The following is a 19,554-nucleotide window of genomic DNA, read 5'->3' on the forward strand; positions in this document are numbered from 1 at the left end:
ATAATAACTTTGGAAAATTTGGAAATTACAAAATATAAGATTTATAATTCTGCCATTCCAAAATCCCCAGACACCTGCTATTAATGTTTGATATAAGAAAAGGTTTTAAAATATCATCATTGGGTATCCTTCTCTTATTGAGATGATCATAAGATATTTAAGTATGTTAAAGTGGTGAATTATATTTACAGATTTTGTAACACTAAGCCATCTCTACATCTATGAGTTAAACCAAACTTGGATGCAATGTCTGATCTCTTTTATAGATGGGTAAATTTATATTTGCTAATATAACTCTTAGAAGTTTTTATGTCCATACGCATGCCTGAAGTAGACCTATATATAATTCTTCTCTCCCATAATGTCTGCCTGGTTTAAGTACAGTATGACAGTTAAACAGGTGTTAAAGAATGAACTTGGAAATACTTTTCTCTTCTGTTGTCTGGAAAAGTCCCTTTAAAATCTCGATGAGCTGCACCTTATCATAACATGCATCGTCTGGGCCTAATATCTCCCTTTCTAATCATTTCTTCAGTTTCTTTTTAACAGTTACAGGATTATTCCAGCTAATTACTTCTTGACTTAGTTCTGAAAAGCTGCATTTTCTAGGAAATGACCAATCCCTATCCATAGACTTGGACCAAAAATTCACAGCCTTTGAAAGTTGTGACATTCCTTTCACGTGAGAGTAGAACTAGCAATGAGTCTTGAGAGTACTAAATAGCATGTCCATTTTGTTTTGCTTTGATTTTTAATGAGAGATGGTGAATCCTCTGATAGTTCTAAAAATAACTGGAAGCATCTTGGGCACCACACAATCATAACTGCTACTTCTGACAAAAAGAAAAAGACATGCATGTATTTTAGTCTCCACTTACCACCAGAAACAGGGGCATCCATGAAAACTGCTCCCATTTTCTCAACTTCTTTGGCCAATTCTTTTGAAACTGCAGGATCAATAGTACTGGAATCTATTAATAATGAGCCTTTCTTCACTTTTCTAAGTAAATAAATAAAAATATTTATGGTTGACAACTCTGAATGAACATTTCATGCAGCTACCTATAGGGTCAGAATCTGCTAAAAGCTTCCAGCTATCAAGGAGGTCTTATATTTAGTATTAAAAATATTATTAGTTACACTGTTCAAAAATCTCATATTCATTTCCAGATCAATTATAGTTCAAAGTAAACCCAAACTTTGAAACAAATCCCAAAAAATCTAATAAACTACATGGTACATAAATTCTGGTTTCAGGTGCAATATATACTAACCATAATAATATAGGTAAAGTTAAGATATAGGTAATTTAAAATACCTATTAACTTTTAAAGGGTATTTGACAGGATTTAAATTTTTGTTTGTGAAGTAGCTGGGTCTTTAAAAAATAATTTATTTGTCTTTAGCTAAAATACAGATTTCATGTATTTGTATCATTTCCAAAAAAGCATAAGCAACTGAAATATAACCATTTGCTTCAGGATAGCATATTTGTTGTATAACTACAACTTTTAAGAGACAAAATAAAATATCAAACAGATAGGAAGGAAAATATGAGAATGGTTTTGTAGCTCCCACAAAGTCTTTCTGTTCTTCATGGTACACTTCATGGTACATGTATTGGTAAAGGGGAATGCAGTCCTTTCAAATATATTTTATATCAATATGTAAAGCACATTCTTACAGCAAAACATTTGTTTGTACTCTAAGTGCACAATATAGAACTACAGGGTTCCCTTGTTATCTATAAGGCTGTGACTATCTTTACTGGCTAGGAAATGCTCATGTAAATTATCAATTATGTAAAGGACCATATGCCTAATCTTTCGACACACACTCATGATGCAAGAATCAATATAAATAGTGAAGGACAAAACAGAAAATTTGATAAAAACTACTACTAAAGTAAACTCTTTTCATAGGGAAAAAACAGCACACAGCATGGTTTCAACAATTTTAGATATATGGATTGCTGTTGTTCCAATGCTAGGTTTGGGTGTATTCCACAGAAAGGAAACAGCATACTCTCTGAGAGAGATCACCTCCGGGGTAGTAATTGCCTCAATCCAAAAAATAAAAAGTTTTAGGTCTTCTGTGGTCTTACTATTTTTAAGTTCTAAAATATTCAAACAAATGGGAAATTATCTCAGCAATTACACATGCACTGGGTGTAATGAAGTGATCCTGAACCAGAAGAAAAGAACCACCCATGCGAAGAAACTAGAATTCATGTTGAGGCCAAATTCTTTCAGAGTACCCCTCACACAAGATTGCTCTGGTAGCCAGTCACCATTACACCTAAGTAAAGGATATTCATAACAGAAATACAGACTTGTGTCCTCACACAAGTTGTCAGTTAACGTCCCTGAGAGGTAAAGCAGGGCCACGAGTGCAACAGGCACGCCAAGGAGACAGCGCGGGAGCCTCGGGACCACACACACCGTGGGCCTAAGACCCTATCCAAAATGAGTGTCTTTCAACCTTCCCTGAAACCTAAACATTTGCTTTATCAGTTTTCTGCCTAATATCCAAGTGTCTTTTGCTTCCAAGTTTGTTAGTTCTGCAAAGCAATTCCATTTCCCAAAACCTCAAATTTCATGTGGTACAGCTTCCTGACATTAAACCCTTTTTTAGTCCTCTATGTGTCTACAAGGCTTTCCAGTTTGTTCTAGCTCTGCTGAAATTCAACAACAAAACAAGTTAGGAACAGGAATCAGTAAACTAAGTGAGGAATGTAACCACTATCATCCTAACATGACCACAAAGGTTTGGCAATAAGCAGCAATTAACCAGAAAGTTCTTGGAGCCGGGGAAGACAGGCACTGGTTAGGAAACTCTGACCTAAATTATATTCTATTTAAAGAGCTACTGCTAACCTTTAATTACAACTTCCCCAAGTCCTTACTATAGATGTACTAACCCAGAGGACATACAATAACTTTTTATTATATAATAAAATGTTAAATAATGGTGTTCTTTCCAATGTTTAGTTTTATTTTTCATAGAAGCCTTTTTTCTGAATTTCTATAAGCTATAAGATAATTATGCTCATAATAGTCATACAGTTTAAAATACAAACTTTGAAAGTCTTTTAAACATGTCACCAATGAAAGGGCAAGTTTATGCAGGAGTTAAAGGAGAGCAATTGAAAAAAACAAACAAACAAACAAAAAAACCTTATTCCCCAAAGTCACATACTTGACTTCAGTGAAAAAAAAAAAAAAAAAAAAGCCCTTTACAATGAGAAAGGAACCAGCCAGACTGTTCACTTTATGAAATAAGAAAATACAGAAAGGCTTAATAAATAACTGCACTTCCTAGTAGTTCTAACAAAAATGAAATCCATGAACTATCAAAACAAGAAAACATTGAAGAAATACATACTTTAGAATTCCGTTCGCTCCAGAATAAGCTTCTATTGCATTGATACTGGTGGGCAGCATTGTAATAATTCTGTCAGCTTTTTCAGCTACATCTGCTGGGGAAGACACTACCTTTAAAAAAAAATGGCAAAGGTACATTATTTAAATTACAATGCAGGCAGTTCATACATAGCAAGCAGGATTCACTTTTTCTGCATGCCTGTCACAGGGACAGTATGTAAGAACTAACACTCGTTTCCAAATGACAAAAAGAAAAACTTCCTGCTGAGAATGGAAAGTCCATTCCTTCTGCACACACTGATGCAGTTTCTGTGGCCTCAAAGCTGCTGTTTATTTTCTAAAGTGTAAAGGAGGTCGACAGGAAAAAGGGAAAACCCAACGGTGCTGAGAACAGACACACTTCTCATGGTTCCTCCAGCTTGGATTCTCAAGCAGCAAATGTTGTGGTATATGTTTTGACTAAGAAAAACATCCTAGCGAAACAGAGCTGGCAGCCCAACTACAGGGTTCACCAGCAAAATCTCAAGCCCCAGTCACCACGATCCTCCAGTCTCTATTTTCAGGGGTGGTGTACGGGGGAGCCTATTTCAGAAAAGGAAAGGGCAGGACAAGATGTTAGTACGCACTACAGTGATCCCGGGCACCACAGGGAATAGGCATTAGGGCACTCCCCTAACTCTCACCCCTGCCTTAATAAGGACAACTATACTGTTAAGGAAAGTGGCTCTCGGGCCAGTGCTGTGGTACCATGGGTTAAGCCACTGCCTTCCACCTGGATGCTGATTCAAGTCCTGGTTGCTCTACTTCCAATACAGCTCTTTGCTAATGTTCCTGGGAAAGCAGGGAAGATGGCCCAAGTGCTTGGGCCCCTGCACCCAGACGGGACATGTGGATGGAGTTGCAGGTCCCTGGCTTCGTCTTGGCCCAGCCCCAGTTGTTGTGGTCATTTGGGGAGTGAATTACTGGATGGAAGATTGGTCTCCCTCTCTTTTTCCCCCTCCCCCTCTAGTGCAACTCTGCCTTTCAAATAAATCAGTATTTTAAGAGACTCTGTCCATCCTCCTTATGTGCACATCTATGTACAGGTGGACATGCATTCATGCTCTTCTCTTTCGCTGGCTCTCACACAGACACCCTGACACAACTGGCCAGTGGCTGGCAACCAAAGCAGTCAGAAGAAACCCAGGTGTTCACTCCTTGACTCAAACGCTCCTCTAATGGAATAGTCCATCACCACAATTGCACAAACATGTCGCTAGTGCCTTTTCTCCATTTAAAGAAAGACAAATGACTATCAAGCATGTAATTGAAGAGTTCTCTTCAGAACAACTGATGCATGTAAAAACTGAGATGACTGTACGTGCACTAGGTACATATGTAGCCACTGACCCAGTTTCTGTTAGAAAACATGCAGTACTGTGTAAGTATCTCGGCAATGGGCATGGTTCTGCTTTTCATGTGGTTGGAGTTTACATAACATTTTCTTTTATCTTTTATTTGCATTTGATGAGAGTGAAAGGAATGGAAAGCCAAACATAGTGTATAATATAAATATTATGAGTTGGAAGTAATTACATTCCAATTTTCTTTTTTTAAAATATTTATTTATTTATTTGAAAGTCAGAGTTACACAGAGAAAGGAGAGGGAGAGGGAAAAGGAGAGGGAGAGAGAGGGAGAGAGAGGGAGAGAGAGGGAGAGAGAGGGAGAGAGAGGGAGAGGGAGAGAGGGAGAGAGGGAGAGAAGGAGAGAGAGAGAGAGAGAAAGAGAGAGAGAGGTCTTCCATCTGATGGTTCACTCCCCAACTGGCCACAATGGCCAGAGCTATGCCGATCCAAAGCCAGGAACCAAGAGATTCTTCCGGGTCTCCCACATGGGTGCAGGGGCCCAAGGGCTTGGGCCATCTTCTACTGCTTTCCCAGGCCATAGCAGAGAGCTGGACTGGAAGTGGAGCAGCCAGGTCTCAAACCGGCGCCCATGTGGGATGCCAGCACTACAGGCGGCAGCTTTACCTGCTACGCCACAGCGCCAGCCCCGATAAATGCAGTTTTAACACAACCCCATTTCGCAAGTAATTCTCTAACATTTCAGATAACCAAAGAACCTACTACTTGGTATATTAATTGGATATAAAACATTATAAAATATCTCAGACCCTAAAACAAAACAAAACCCTCTATCTTTCCATGCTTCATTCTAAAGAAACATGGCACTTTAGAGTCTACAATGAAGTATCTACATTTGAACATATAATAAAAACTTGTTACAAATAATTCTAAGAAAAACTTTAATTTCTATCAAATTATAAATAAATACTTGAACTACATAAAAAATCTTCCTACACCCCAAATAAGTATCAAGATTCCAAATGAGGCCATTATTTCCTGGCAAACAGTTCAAGTGTACTCAGCAGAAGTACTACATAGTAAATGGAAATAAAAGAAAAGGCTGTAGGAGTCCTGATTCTCTACTTCTGGACTACATCAAGAATAGGGGTTACCAGGGAATCCCACTGGGCCAGCCCAACATGAATGACACAAATGCAGTGCAAACTGATGTATATCTTTTAGTGGCACTTCTTCTACTGCAGCTCCATCTTCTAGATCTTTCAGGGATATCAGTAAGCCCAAAAGCCTAAGAGTCAACTTCAATTTCCTCTTAAGAAATTCAGATCCATTTAGAAGACTCGCTGGGAGGTGTGATAAAAAAGGTATTCACAATTATCTCATATTTAAGGGTGCTTCACACCTCCAAGTTTCTCATGCCTGTGAACTGGCAGTGCCAATGCGTGCAACTGCCAAGTGCATGGTATGGCCAATCAGCCCCCTACATCCCTGGCATCTGTTTCTTGGGATGCTTGGGTTGCCAGAGTTCTGTTAACCCCTCGATTACAGGAGGGAAACAATGCCAAAGTTCACAGGCCTGGAAAAAACACACAATACTAGTGATAGCAGGAACATCACCATCATACTGGCTGCAGCTGCTCTGTAATGACTGTATACATTTGGTACGCTGTAAAAAGACTAGTTTGTACTACACATGCATGTTTATTAGACAGATATTCAAATAATCTGGCCACTGATGTGAAGACAGAAAAACACGACTGAAAAAATTTGGCCACGACTGACAAAATCTGGCCTAGACTCAAAAAGGGGTGGAAGGGTGGGAGGGACCCAACCTTGCTGCCAGTCTAACACGAACCACAAAAACCTCTAGGAGCCAAACTAATTAGAGACCCTTCCATTGCATTTGCTAATTGAATGGATGAGCAAAGACAGCATGGCTCAGTAAAAGGAACACTAATTTGGGAAACCAGAGACCCAGCTTCAGTTACAGCTCAGCCAAGAAGTCAGGCGTGATTTGTGCCAATCACTTTACCTCTCTGGCTTCAGTTTCCAAATCTATAAAATAAGAATAGGGACTCGGGGTACCTTTGAGGACTACCTTCAGAGTAGAAAGGAACTAGTTCTATGAAGCTATAGTCCCTGTAACAAAGAGCTGGCATCACAAGTATCTGCAACAGCTCAGTTTAAATGGACAACACTGGCAGGACTGGCACTGTGCTGGTTTTTGACTGTCACTGGCCTAGCTGACTCTGGCCCTTGAGACTGCTCTGGTCACCAAGGCTGTCCCAGGGAGATCTGCTAATTCCAACTGGCCCATGAAATAAAACAGCTCTACTTTTCTACGATCTCAAGTTTAACTACAGGAAACTGGTTCCTGTGGATATGACAATGCCCACAGTCTAAGAATTCTTGCAGCCAATTTCTATGGATTTAACTTTGATCCATCTGTATGCTAGTATACACTAATGACAAGTGGATAACATAAAGAGAAGACAGGATAAAAACAAAATGACAAAATCCGATTTGTTGGAGGGGGTGGAGGGAGAAAGGACAAGAAAAACCTGAAGGAACCATATCTCCTTTTTACGTATCCATTGGAAGGAGACAACTGTTGCTGAGCTGCAATATATGAAGAAAAAATCTAGCCATTTCCTCTAGACAAAGCAGCCACATAAGTCAAGCTCAGCATTACTTCCAAGTAAACCAGATGCGAAACAGAAACTTGCAAAGAAACGACATGAAAGTGACCTTATTAAACTTGCTACTCCTGTGTTTTTAAATCGTTCAAAGTAGAAAAGCACACTGTTACTTCAAAATTACAGTACATTTTAAAATGGACAAAAATGGTTTGTGCCTACATCTTGAAACATTTGGGCAACAACGATGGAACTCACTCAGCAAGAGGCTTTTCAAGTTCTCATTTAACAAGACCTGAGTGGATGCCAGATTAGATCCCAAGAGATTTACTTCACCAAACATGTTCAGCCTTACAACCCAGGAACAACAAAATGGTTTCCAAGTTTTTAAAGAGAAAACAAAAGAGAGAATCTAATTAAGCCTAGTTTAACCAGAAAACACACAGAAATGGCGCACATGTCCCAGACTCCTGGCACAGAGCAGCAGTATCTCCAAGGAAAATCCTAGACACTGAAAACGAAGCAAAAGTCATATGTCCTTTACGATAAGGCTTAAGTTATAAAGAGAAACCAGGATCTTCCATGAAGTAACCACGGGACATAAGCGATGGGACAGAGCAGACTCTCACGCAGGGATGCTGTCAGATCACTTTGATCTCCTGGTTTGGTTTCAATTGCATCATTCTTTCACTTAGGAGTGACTCTCCAGGACAGACTTGTGTTTGTATGTGTGGTGCTGAGGAATAAACAGTGTGGAAAAATATGGCACAGAGACAATAATCACAATAGTAGTAACCATTGTGGCAGTAGGCACACTTGCTATGTTCCAGGTTCTCTGGACTTACGAGGGAGGGACTATTATTATCCCCATTTTATAAAGTGAGAAAATGTGGGGCCAACGTTGTGGCACAGAGAGTTAAGTTGCCACTTGTAGAATGCCATACCATGTCAGACCAGTCCCAGCTTGCTCCACTTACAATCCAGCTCCTTGCTAATAATGCACCTGGGAAAGTAGCAAATGATGGCCCACTTGGGCCCCTGCCACCCACATGGAGACCAGGATGGGGTTCTGGGCTCCTGGTTTTGGCCTAGCCCTACCCTGGTAGTTGGAGGCATTTAATGAATGAACCAGCAGATGGAAGAGCACTCTCTTTCTGGCTGCCCACTCCCAACCCCACCCCATCACTCTTCCTTTCTAATGAATGAATGAATGAACTTATTTAATCTTTAGACAGGTAAAGAAAAGCACTTCTTCACCTGGAACTTCAGGAGGCTATCTTTCACATCGAGGGCAGGAAAAAGCCCACCTGAGGAAAACAGATCCAAGAGGTAGAGAGAAAGGAATCTAGCACCTGTACCTCTAAGTTCAGCTCTTCCAGGAAACAGCTCATACATAAAACAATAAATCCCAGAGTGTTTCCTTTCAAAAAAAAAAAAAAAAGAAAGAAAGAAAGCACTTCTTTCAGGAAATGTCTGAGGAGCTTTAGAACCAGCTGACTGCTTTCCAGCACTTTCCTCCCTGGAAATCTTCCCCTAAAAGCACAGGCGCAACCAGAAATCAGCTAGCTGGCCTTGCCACAATCTTTAGGAGGAAAAAAAAAAAAAAAAAAGTTCTGTTTTCTTTGACTCTCACCTCATTCACTTCCCTGAAGGTAGTAATGGGGTGGAGAAGGAGGCGGACTTAAAAACACAGGCAACACAAACAGTTTTTCACCTTTAACCCCTGTAGGGCACATACAAGGTGGAGGGGGGCAGCAAGTGTCAAGGTTTTCACATGTATTTTTCCAACCCATCCCAAGTCTTGCCGTTACCTTGCCATACAGTAAAACAAAACTCATTTTTTCTTTCAGTCAACATTTTTAAACATTAATATGGACTATGAAACAATAATATTGACATTTTAATATATCTGAACTTACTGTCTCCAATTAATAATTACCTCTTAATGCAGAGCTCTGAGGAAATCACATTTGTTCAAATAACACTGCCACTGTTCAAAACATCTTCTAAGCTGCCAAGGCAAACCACTTCTCATCAAAGGTTTTCCTTCTATTCTGACAGACATTTCCCTCAAGCTTTACCACCCTTTATCCTCCTTGACTCACACCGTCCTGCCCACCACAGCTGACACCGTCGCCACACACAGGAGCTCCGAGAGCCGAGCCCCAGTAAGAGAACCAGAGATGTGAGGGAAATGACATGAACGAAGAAAAGATCTGGCCTCCCCGTCCCAGTGCAAGCCACACAGAACTCAGGGGTGGCAGCCGCCCACAGAGAGGGTGAGTCCTCACGATTTACAAGGCTGCTCACAACCTTTCCCTTGGTGAGCGTGTGTGTGCAGGCGCATGCGCGCGCACACACACACACACTAACACATTAACACATCACAAAGGGGTAACTGAGTCTGTATCCTAGAACCCTCTCATTCTATCCAGGAATCTTTCAGAGTTTATCTTGTGTAGTTCCCTGTCAGAAAATGACTCTTCAGAGTTAACTACTTGGGGCCCTGCATTGTGGCATAACAGGTTAAGCCATTGCCTACAACACCAGAATCCCACATGGGCACTGCTCCACTTCCCATCTGGTTCCCTGCTAATGCACCTGGGAAAGCAGCAGAGCATGGCCCAAGTCCATAGGCCCTTGCACCCATGCAGGAGACAAGGATGAAGCTCTTGGCTCCAGCCTGGCCCAGTCCTGGCTATTGTGGCCTTTTGGGGAGTGAACCAGTAGATGGAAGATTGATCTCTCTCTTTCTCTAATGCCACCTTTCAAATAAATAAATCTTAAAAAAATAGTCATAAAAAATTAACTACTCATTTTTTCTCTCTAGAAAACTGCCTTAGACTTTATTATTATTATAATTTTAATACAAATTTCCTTGTAATATTAGATGGTCTCACTACCCGAGACAGCCAGCAGCTTATCCCCTCCACCTCAAGCTTTTATCTCCACAGCACATGGGCTGTTGGGCAAACAGTACCTACTCAGGCACCATCTGTGGACCCCAGGGGAAACATGCAGCAAGTGGAGGGAGAGGCTCCACTTCATGTGCAAATTAACCCTCTGTCCTCATTCTTAGTCTGAATAAATCCTACTTACTCTTCTGCTGTCTCACTAAAATGTCTAGTTTTCAGACAGAACTGCCCTCTCACCTAATGCCATACATATTTTATTAAAAATGAAAAAAAAACTTTATGTGTGACTCAATAATCTAACTCCCATGATTAGTCCCCAAGGGCAAAGTCTGTGAGTATTTTGTTTTAGCCTGTATTCCCAGTGCCTGTCACACAGAAAAGTACTCAAGAAACATCTGTTAATTTAGCGTTTTGAAGTAGGCATTTGGCACGGTACTTAAGATCCCATGTGTGATGCTCTCATCCCATATCACCCACACAACTTATCAGAATATTGGTTTAAGTCCCAGCTCCTCCACTTCCCATCCAGCTTTCCATAATGTGCACCCTGGGAGGCAGCACGTGATGGTTCAAGTACTTGAGTCCCAGCCACCCACAAGGGAGACCCGGATAGAGTTCCAGGCTTCTGGCTTCAGCCTGGCCCAGTCCTGGATGTGCAGTCATCTGGGGAGTGAACCAACAAATGGAACATCTCTCTGCATCTGTCGCTATGCTTTTCAAATTAAAAAAGAAGCAGGAGGAGGAAGAACTGGAGAGGGAGGGTGAAGAGTGGAGGAAGATGAAATAAGTAAATAAAAATTTTAAAATAAAAAGTAGTGACTTCAGGAATTCCTACTCCCTGTTTAACCCACAATGATCACAGCAACAAAAAATAGGTTTGCTTCACAAAGAGGGCTTACTCTCACAGAGTCATTTAAATGGCATTAGAAGAGGAAGAGCTATGTACAGCAGATGAGAAACAAGGCTGATAGAACTAATCTACACTTACACTGACATACAGTGCTCAGGATATGACAAACATAAGATACTTATTTTAAGCTCTCCCTATATTAATTAACTTAATCCTCAAAACAACTCCAAGGAAGATATGATTATCATCATCATTTCATATGGGGAAACAGGTGGAGAAACACTAAAAACTAAAACACTCACTCAAAGAGTCCCAACACTTGCAAAATTAGGATTAGTTACAAATGGTTACAAGCACAGTGACTTAAGGCTAGGTATTATCTCCTAGCTTGGCCACCAGAAGTCTGAAATCAAGCTGTGGAGCTGAGCTTGGCTCCCTGCAAAGGCTCTAAGGAAGGTGCATCCTTGCCTCTTCCACTTTCTGGTGGCGTCTTAGCGTGAAGCAGCACAGCTCTCAAGTTCCATCTTCTCCCAGGCTGCTTCTCTGTGTCTGTGTCTTTTCTTCTCTCTCTCTCTCTCTCTTTTTTTTTTTTTGGACAGGCAGAGGGAGAGACAGAGACAGAGAGAAAGGTCTTCCTTCCATTGGTTCACCCCCAAAATGGCTGCTACGGCCTGTGCGCTGTGCCAATCCGAAGCCAGGAGCCAGGTGCTTCCTCCTGGTCTCCCATGCAGGTGCAGGGCCCAAGCACTTGGGCCATCCTCCACTGCCCTCCTGGGCCACAGCAGAGAGCTGGACTGGAAAAGGAGCAACCGGGACAGAATCCGGTGCCCCGACCAGGACTAGAACCTAGGGTGACGGCGCCGCAGGTGGAGGATTAGCCTAGTGAGCCACAGCGCCAGCTCTCTCCATCTCTTTTAAGGACAGTTGTAATTGAATTTGGGGCCCAACCTAAAAGCAGGATGATTTCATCTCAAATCCTTCATTTACTTACATCTTCAAAGACCACTTCCATAAAGGTCACATTCTTAAGTATGAGGGGTTAGGACTTCAACCCACTGAGATACATGTCATTCACAGACCATACATATAATATTTCCATTTAAAATGCTTACTGTGGTGGTTTTGATACATTCAGATACCTGTAACTATCACAAGAGTCAATTTGAGAACCTTTTCAAGAAGAAATACTATATCCATTTGCTATCACTCTCCAGCATACTTGCTGGTACCTGACTGCATTTGAGCCATCCCAGTGCATACACTTGCATTTCTCTGAAAACTAATGATGCCGAACACCTTTTCTTGTGTTTATTGGTCACCTGCATATCTTCCTTGAAAATGTATACTCAGATGCTCTGCCCACTTGAGTTACTTGTCTTTTTATGTTTGAGTTGTCAGGTGTAGTGCTACAGGCACAGAGGGAAGAATAAGGATGTTCATTAATGATTTGAAAAGGCCTGTTTTGCCAGTCAAGGGTAAATAGTCTCCATCTAATTCCCACGTATCTATAGAGTAAGTACTGCTGTTACAACAAATGCATGAACCACTATAAAATGACTATACCAAACAGATGTGTTATCCCAAAAAGTAACATCCATCTCCTTTAATTACTAATCAATTTATCACAGCCTGACTAGCACCTTGACCTGCTTCCCATCTCCAGAGGTGGTAGGAGGCTACCTTTCCAGACTCTCTACCGAAAAAAAGACCTGGTCAAATCTCTCCAACAAAGCTACTAAGTCACTTAAGAGCAACTGTAAGTCCACTGGACTGGGAGCAGTGTCAGTTTCAGGAGACCACACAAACATAAGCAGCCCACCAACCACCCTGCAAAATACCACGATGGCACTCACAGCCTCATACAACACTGCTGCCAACTCCACGGGGCCTTCAAACCATGGAAGGAGAAGTGATACAAGGTGCTCACTCCTGCAAATGGCCTCTAAGTTGGCTAAGCCTGCTCTTTATCTATTGCATTTATCTATTGCATTTCTCAGGACTTACCTACAAGTCTATCATCCACAAATTGACTAGTTGTTTTTATTTATCCCTCATCTTTTTATATATTTCTCAGGAATTTTTTAGTACTCCCCTAGTCCTGGAATCATATTCCTCTCTCGGTTACCACTCAACAACCTGTACAGAATTTCCCTCACAACTTGAAAAAGATACTGTAAATCCAGATAATAACAACTGTCTCCTGTCACCCGAGTTACTAATACAGTTTACCAAATGCAGGGGCCAGTGTCTGTCTCTCCTTCTTTCTCCCTCACTAAAATTCTAGAAACACAAATGAGGGCCTAAAAACGAACACTGGAAACTCACCACAGCTAAATTCTTCATTAAGGCATACCATGTTGTTAAGGTGTGTCCTGGTTTATAACCAAGAACAAATATGTGTTCACAAAGTACTGCCATACCATATTACAAAGTCCTTCCTCTTACACTGTCTCATTTGAGCTTCACAATCTAATGGCACAGGCTATCATCATTCATGATTTTCAGAGGAAACCAGGTGAAGTGAAGTAACTTGTCCCCAGTACAACAGCATAAAAGTATCTGAGCTGGGCTCAAGCTATATTTTTTATCTCTAAATCTATTCCTGCTCTAAGAATTGTGTTTTTCAACATGGGAGGCTATCTCCACCGAACTATCCTAATAGCACAATCAGTAAAGTTACTATCCCAGAAAAACTGACACAGAGCCAAAGCAAAGCCCACCAAATACAGTCCCCTGGTGATCTAATGGAAACTCCTCTTTGCTGCACATCTGGATGAATGTTTATGAAGAAATAAAATTGGCCGGCGCCGCGGCTCACTAGGCTAATCCTCCGCCTAGCGGCGCCGGCACACCGGGTTCTAGTCCCGGTCGGGGCGCCCGATTCTGTCCCGGTTGCCCCTCTTCCAGGCCAGCTCTCTGCTGTGGCCAGGGAGTGCAGTGGAGGATGGCCCAGGTGCTTGGGCCCTGCACCCCATGGGAGACCAGGAAAAGCACCTGGCTCCTGGCTCCTGCCATCGGATCAGCGCGGTGCGCCGGCCGCAGCGCGCCGGCCGCGGTGGCCATTGGAGGGTGAACCAACGGCAAAGGAAGACCTTTCTCTCTGTCTCTCTCTCTCACTGTCCACTCTGCCTGTCAAAAAAAAAAAAAAATAAAAAAATAAAATAAAATTAAATTAATGATGGACTATAATTCCACTAGGTATTCTGCTAAGAAGCTGCTACTTTTTTGAAGGTTTAATCATTTTTAAACATCAAAATCTAAAACAAATCTAAAGAAAAGGCCTTACCTGTTCTCCTGCCTCTTGAAACTCTTTGCATGCATCAGGGAATACATCATAGATAATGAGCGGATAACCATGTTTCATGAGATTTTTTGCCATTGGATTCCCCATGTTGCCCAGTCCAATGAATCCAACTGGAGTCTTAGAAGCCATTGACCTAGAACACACTGATTTTAATATGTTACTTTTAACAAGAGTATAGAACATGCTTTTATTGCAAACATTCATTTAGTATTAGTAAGACAACATTACCTAGATGTTTTCTATAAAGGTTTCAAAAGGCTAGTTTAAACTAATCACCTACTTACAAAGATATCAACACTGTGCAGACTTTTAATTATTTCTCTATGAAACAGTCATCAAATTTTAAGCAATCTCTCCTATTTTCTACCTCTGTAACATTTCTTTATCATTTCCAACAATCAATTCAATGTTATTTTTTTTTTTAAAGATTTATTTATTTATTTGCAAATCAGCGTTGGGGGGGGGGGTATTCCATCTGATGGTTCACTCAATTGGCCACAATGGCCAGAGCTGTGCCAATCCGAAGCCAGCAGCCAGGAGCCAGGAGCTTCCTCCACGTCTCCCATGCAGGTGTAGGGGCCTAAGGACTTGGGCCATCTTCTACTGCTTTCCCAGGCCATAGCAGAGAGCTGGATTGGAAGTGGAGCAGCCGGGTCTCGAACTGGCACCAAATGGGATGCCGGCACTTCAGGCCAGGGCTTTAACCCACTGCACCACAGCACCGGCCCCAACTCAATGTTATTGATAAAGCATCTCTTATGTACTTTTTACCTATCATGTGAAATACTCTAATTTTTTTTAAAAGATTTATTTTATTTATTTGAAAAACAAGAGTTACAGAGAGAGGTAGAGACAGAGAGAGGTCTTCCATCCACTGGTTCACTCCCCAGATGGCCATAATGGCCGGAGCTGTGCCGATCCGAAGCCAGGAGCCAAGAGCTTCTTCCCGGTCTCCCACAAGGATGCAGGAGCCCGAGGACTTGGGCCATCTTCTACAGCTAACCCAGGACATAGCAGAGAGCCGGATCAGAAGAGCAGCAGCCGGGACTGGAACTGGCACCCATATGGGATGCTGGCGCTTCAGGCCAAGGATTTAACCTACTGCGCCACAGCATCCGTCCCTAATACTCTAATTTCTTTAAGATTTATTTTATTTATTTGAAAGGTAGAAGGGGAGAGGGAGAGACAGAGAGATCTTCCATATGCTGGTTCACTACCCAAATGGCTGGGGCCGGGCCACACTGAAGGCAGTAGTTTCTTCTAGGTCACGTGGGTGCAGGGGCCTAAGCACTTGAGCCATTGTCTGCTGCTTTCCCAGGCACACAAGCAGGAAGCTGGATCAGAGGTGGAATAGCTGAGACTTGGACCAGCACCCATATGGGATGCCAGTGCTGCAGGTAGTGGCTTAACCTGCTGTGCCATAGCACTGCCCCCCATAATATGGATTTTCAGGAATATTCTGAAAACTCTTCCCTGGATAGATTTCAATTTTTTTACCCTTACCTTTTAAATTTTTAAAGTTATATTTTAATTCCATTTTCCACAAACTTTTTGAAGTATCTTCAAATCTTTGGGTCTAGGAATGGGAAATTTTACCTTCCCACTCCCATGATTATAGTAATAATCCTCTCCAATGGTGTTAAGAAAGTAAAAGAATTTTTAAAATTAATTAATTTATTTGAAAATCAGAGTTAAAGAGAGAATTGGAGAGACGGGGAGGGAGAAAAAGAGTGAGAGAGATAAATAGATATCTTCTACCTGCTGGTTCACTCCCCAGCTGGCCGCAATGTGAGTGTGTGAATGAATTTTGGAAGCCAGGAGCCAGAAGCTTCAACTGGCTCATCCACGTGGATGGTAAGAGCCCAAGCACTTGGGCCATCTTCAACTGCTTCTTCCAGACAACCAGCAGAGAGCTAGATCAGGAATGCCAGCATCGCAGGCAACGGTTTTACCCTCTAACACCACAATACCGGCCCGTAATAAAATCTTTCAACCTAGGAGACTAAATTCCAACCAGAAATCACTAGTTCATAAACACGGACCTGGGGGAAGGGGAATGCTTCCGCAGGTTTTGAGTAAAAAGGGCAATAAGATCAGCATCATGTTCTAATAACTTTGTGCTTTTAGGAAAGAGAGATTTCCATTTACCAAAACAAAAGGAATTAAACAGCATCTGTTTTATCTATTTTCTTTTTTATAAAAGGCTTTTCAAAATCACATTGGGGCACACAATTCAAAATAATGCTTTTGAGAGTGAGGACCCTTTGTATCATCATGGGAATAACACTGGATGCAATTTCTCAGTTTCTCAATTTAGAACTTGACTGCCAAATACTTCCTGCAAAGGTACCATGACAGAGTGCAGAGAGAAACACAAGACAGACATGTACCCTGCCCTCCAAAAGCTCATAGTTCAGGGGGAAAAAAAAAAAAAGAGAGAGAAATAATTCCACTTGTCCTTTCATTTCCTGGCTTTATTTTACCTCATTCTTTCAAGGACTCCAGTTTGAAAAGTGTGTAACAAAACAATTAATCATAGCCACCCTTTTAAGTTTCAAGTCCTCTACTGATTGATCCCTGCTCTTCCTTGAACCTAATCTGACTGTCATAAGATTTCCTAAAAGCAAAGTACTTGATACTCTACCGCTTGAGAAACAGAGGTTTTCTTGAGCTAAAAGCATACATCATTCTTTTTTGACCTGATGATGGACTCTAACACTTGTATTAAATGTGTCATTCCTGTGCAGTATTACCTTACAAGGCTAAGTTTAATACTCTGGGTATACACGAGTTCTTTGTCTTCTGACTTTCTGGCCCAGGAGAGTTTCAAAGACAGCAGTGACACCTAACTGGAATTTTATGTTGATAGTAAACAGAATGAGAAGCACTCAAACACTTTGTAAAGAGAATGCTAACGAGTGCTCATAAGCAAACTAACAATGACAGCCTGAGAGAAAAACAGCACTACTGTGCCAGATGACTGCATTAAGGTTGGAAAGGCATATACTTAACAATCTGAAAACATGTGAAAGTAGGAACACTATATTTTAAAGGCTGTAAATTCAACAGGCAACTAATTGTCGGCAAAACACTTACTAAGTACAGCGACGTGGAAACAAAATTCATTCACACACTCAACAGTACTGCCATGTCAGACGCCATGGTCACAAATGGGACACATACTTTTGTCTTCAACAGTCCAAAAGGACATAATTTATGTGTACAAACTCTCAAACAAGACAGTTACGGATACATATAATAAAACAATGCTGAGGCCGGCGCCGGGGCTCACTAGGCTAATCCTCCGCCTAGCGGCGCCGGCACACCGGGTTCTAGTCCCAGTCGGGGCGCCGGATTCTGTCCCGGTTGCCCCTCTTCCAGGCCAGCCCTCTGCTGTGGCCAGGGAGTGCGGTGGAGGATGGCCCAGGTGCTTGGGCCCTGCACCCCATGGGAGACCAGGAAAAGCACCTGGCTCCTGCCATCGGATCAGCACGGTGCACCGGCCGCAGCGCGCCAGCCGCGGCGGCCATTGGAGGGTGAACCAACGGCAAAGGAAGACCTTTCTCTCTGTCTCTCTCTCTCACTGTCCACTCTGCCTGTCAAAAATAAAAAATAAAAATAAAAATAAAAAACAATGCTGAGACAGAGAACATTCAGGTTTAGGAACCTGAAGGTAGCATCTGACCCAGGTATTCTAGGATGGGCAGGATGTCAAATGGATAGGTGGGAAAGAAGGAAGGAAATGCTACAGAGAAAAAGGAACAGGATCATATGCAGGGCACTACAAAGGACAAAAAGAAATGAACAGTAACAGTAAATATTATCATAGTTGTATAACAAGCCAGAAGCTATACAAGTACTTAATAAAGAGTACTGTCATAATACACTACTATTAGGCCTATCAGCTGAAAACTCAACAGCCAGTTTAAGGAAAATGCCCACGACTTTACTCATTTGTACTTTACTAAGTCCTGATATCCAAGTTCAAATCCAGCCAGTCTGACTCTAGATTCTTTACTTGTAACCACTGTGTGATGGTGCCCTCCACTTTTCCTGAAGAATATACAAAGAAAGAAAACAGCAGGAGATTCAGACCGAGAGAAATAATGTGATCATAAAGTGGAAGGCTGGGATCCACACTAAACAATTTGACTTATTTTGTAGGTACTAAGTAAGTTATTGAAGGACAAAGCAAGAGAAATAAAATGATCAGACTTACATTTTACAGACAGAAATGAGGCAGCAGGGCATGACAGAGGAACTAGAGACAAGACAACCAATACAGAAGTGACAGTGACACTCTAAATCTTGGATAGTTCAGGCTGCCAAAACAAACTCACCACAGCCCAGGCAGCATAAACATTCACCAGGAAGTCCACAAGGAAGCAGCCAAAAGAAGTCTGCTAAGTGCTCACTTCTGATTTAAAAACAGCCATTTTCTCAAATCTCCACCAGAGAGAGAGCAGAGAGAAAGGACGATCTCCTGTAGCTCTTCTTACAGGGGCACTAATCCCATTCAGGAGAGCTCTATGCTCATGATCTCATTTGCTCCCAGAGCTCCCACCCCATACCATCATGTTCAGTGTCAGGATTACAACAGATGAGTGGCGGGGAGGAGACAACACAACCGTTCCATCTGCAGCAAGGCCACAGTTAATAAAGGGTGGGAGCTAGGTGAAAAGAATGAAAACTATTTCAAAGACAAACAAAAAAAGTTACCTACAGAATAGACTATGGACTAAAGTAAGGGACAGGTCAAAAATGACAGCAAGGGAAGAGTGATATCAACAGCCTAAGGAAAGAAAGTAAAAAGGAGAATCGGCTCTCCTCTTAAACAGGGTAACCACAAGCTCTCAGTGAGTCGAAAGATGTCCAACAGACTTTTAGAAAGAATACGACCAAAGCTTTAGAAATAGAATGAGAAGAACAGGCATGTTCTGTAACCATGTGTTTCAAAATGAGAGCTGAAACTGTGGAAGGTGATAAAATCACCCAATGAGATAGAGACTGAAGCCAAAGGCTTTGTGTACACTGAGAAGACAAAAACAACCAATGCAAATTTTAGAGTCACAAGACAAGGACATTAAAAATAACTGTAGTCCACACAGCCTGAAGTATCAAT

General features: G+C 41.7%; 1 protein-coding gene across 5 annotated transcripts in view; it reads right to left on the bottom strand.

Annotated features, from left to right (window-relative positions):
- The window catches only part of HIBADH (3-hydroxyisobutyrate dehydrogenase), a 250,045-nt gene that overhangs the window by 221,681 nt on the left and 8,810 nt on the right, over positions 1–19,554 (bottom strand). For 4 of the 5 annotated variants that reach the window (XM_089316030.1, XM_002713730.6, XM_089316033.1 and 1 more), the window contains exons 2-4: positions 14,415–14,575; positions 3,385–3,494; positions 879–1,000 (exon numbers count right to left, since the gene is read on the bottom strand). In XM_089316030.1, the coding sequence (XP_089172156.1) occupies positions 879–1,000; positions 3,385–3,494; positions 14,415–14,575 (393 nt within the window). The remainder of the gene's footprint in view (positions 1–878; positions 1,001–3,384; positions 3,495–14,414; positions 14,576–19,554) is intronic. The other variant, XM_070059685.2, reaches the window with a different exon arrangement.

This window comes from Oryctolagus cuniculus, chromosome 16, assembly GCF_051225735.1.
Source record: "Oryctolagus cuniculus isolate XC-2025 breed Fujian yellow rabbit chromosome 16, ASM5122573v1, whole genome shotgun sequence".
NCBI lineage: Eukaryota > Metazoa > Chordata > Mammalia > Lagomorpha > Leporidae > Oryctolagus > Oryctolagus cuniculus.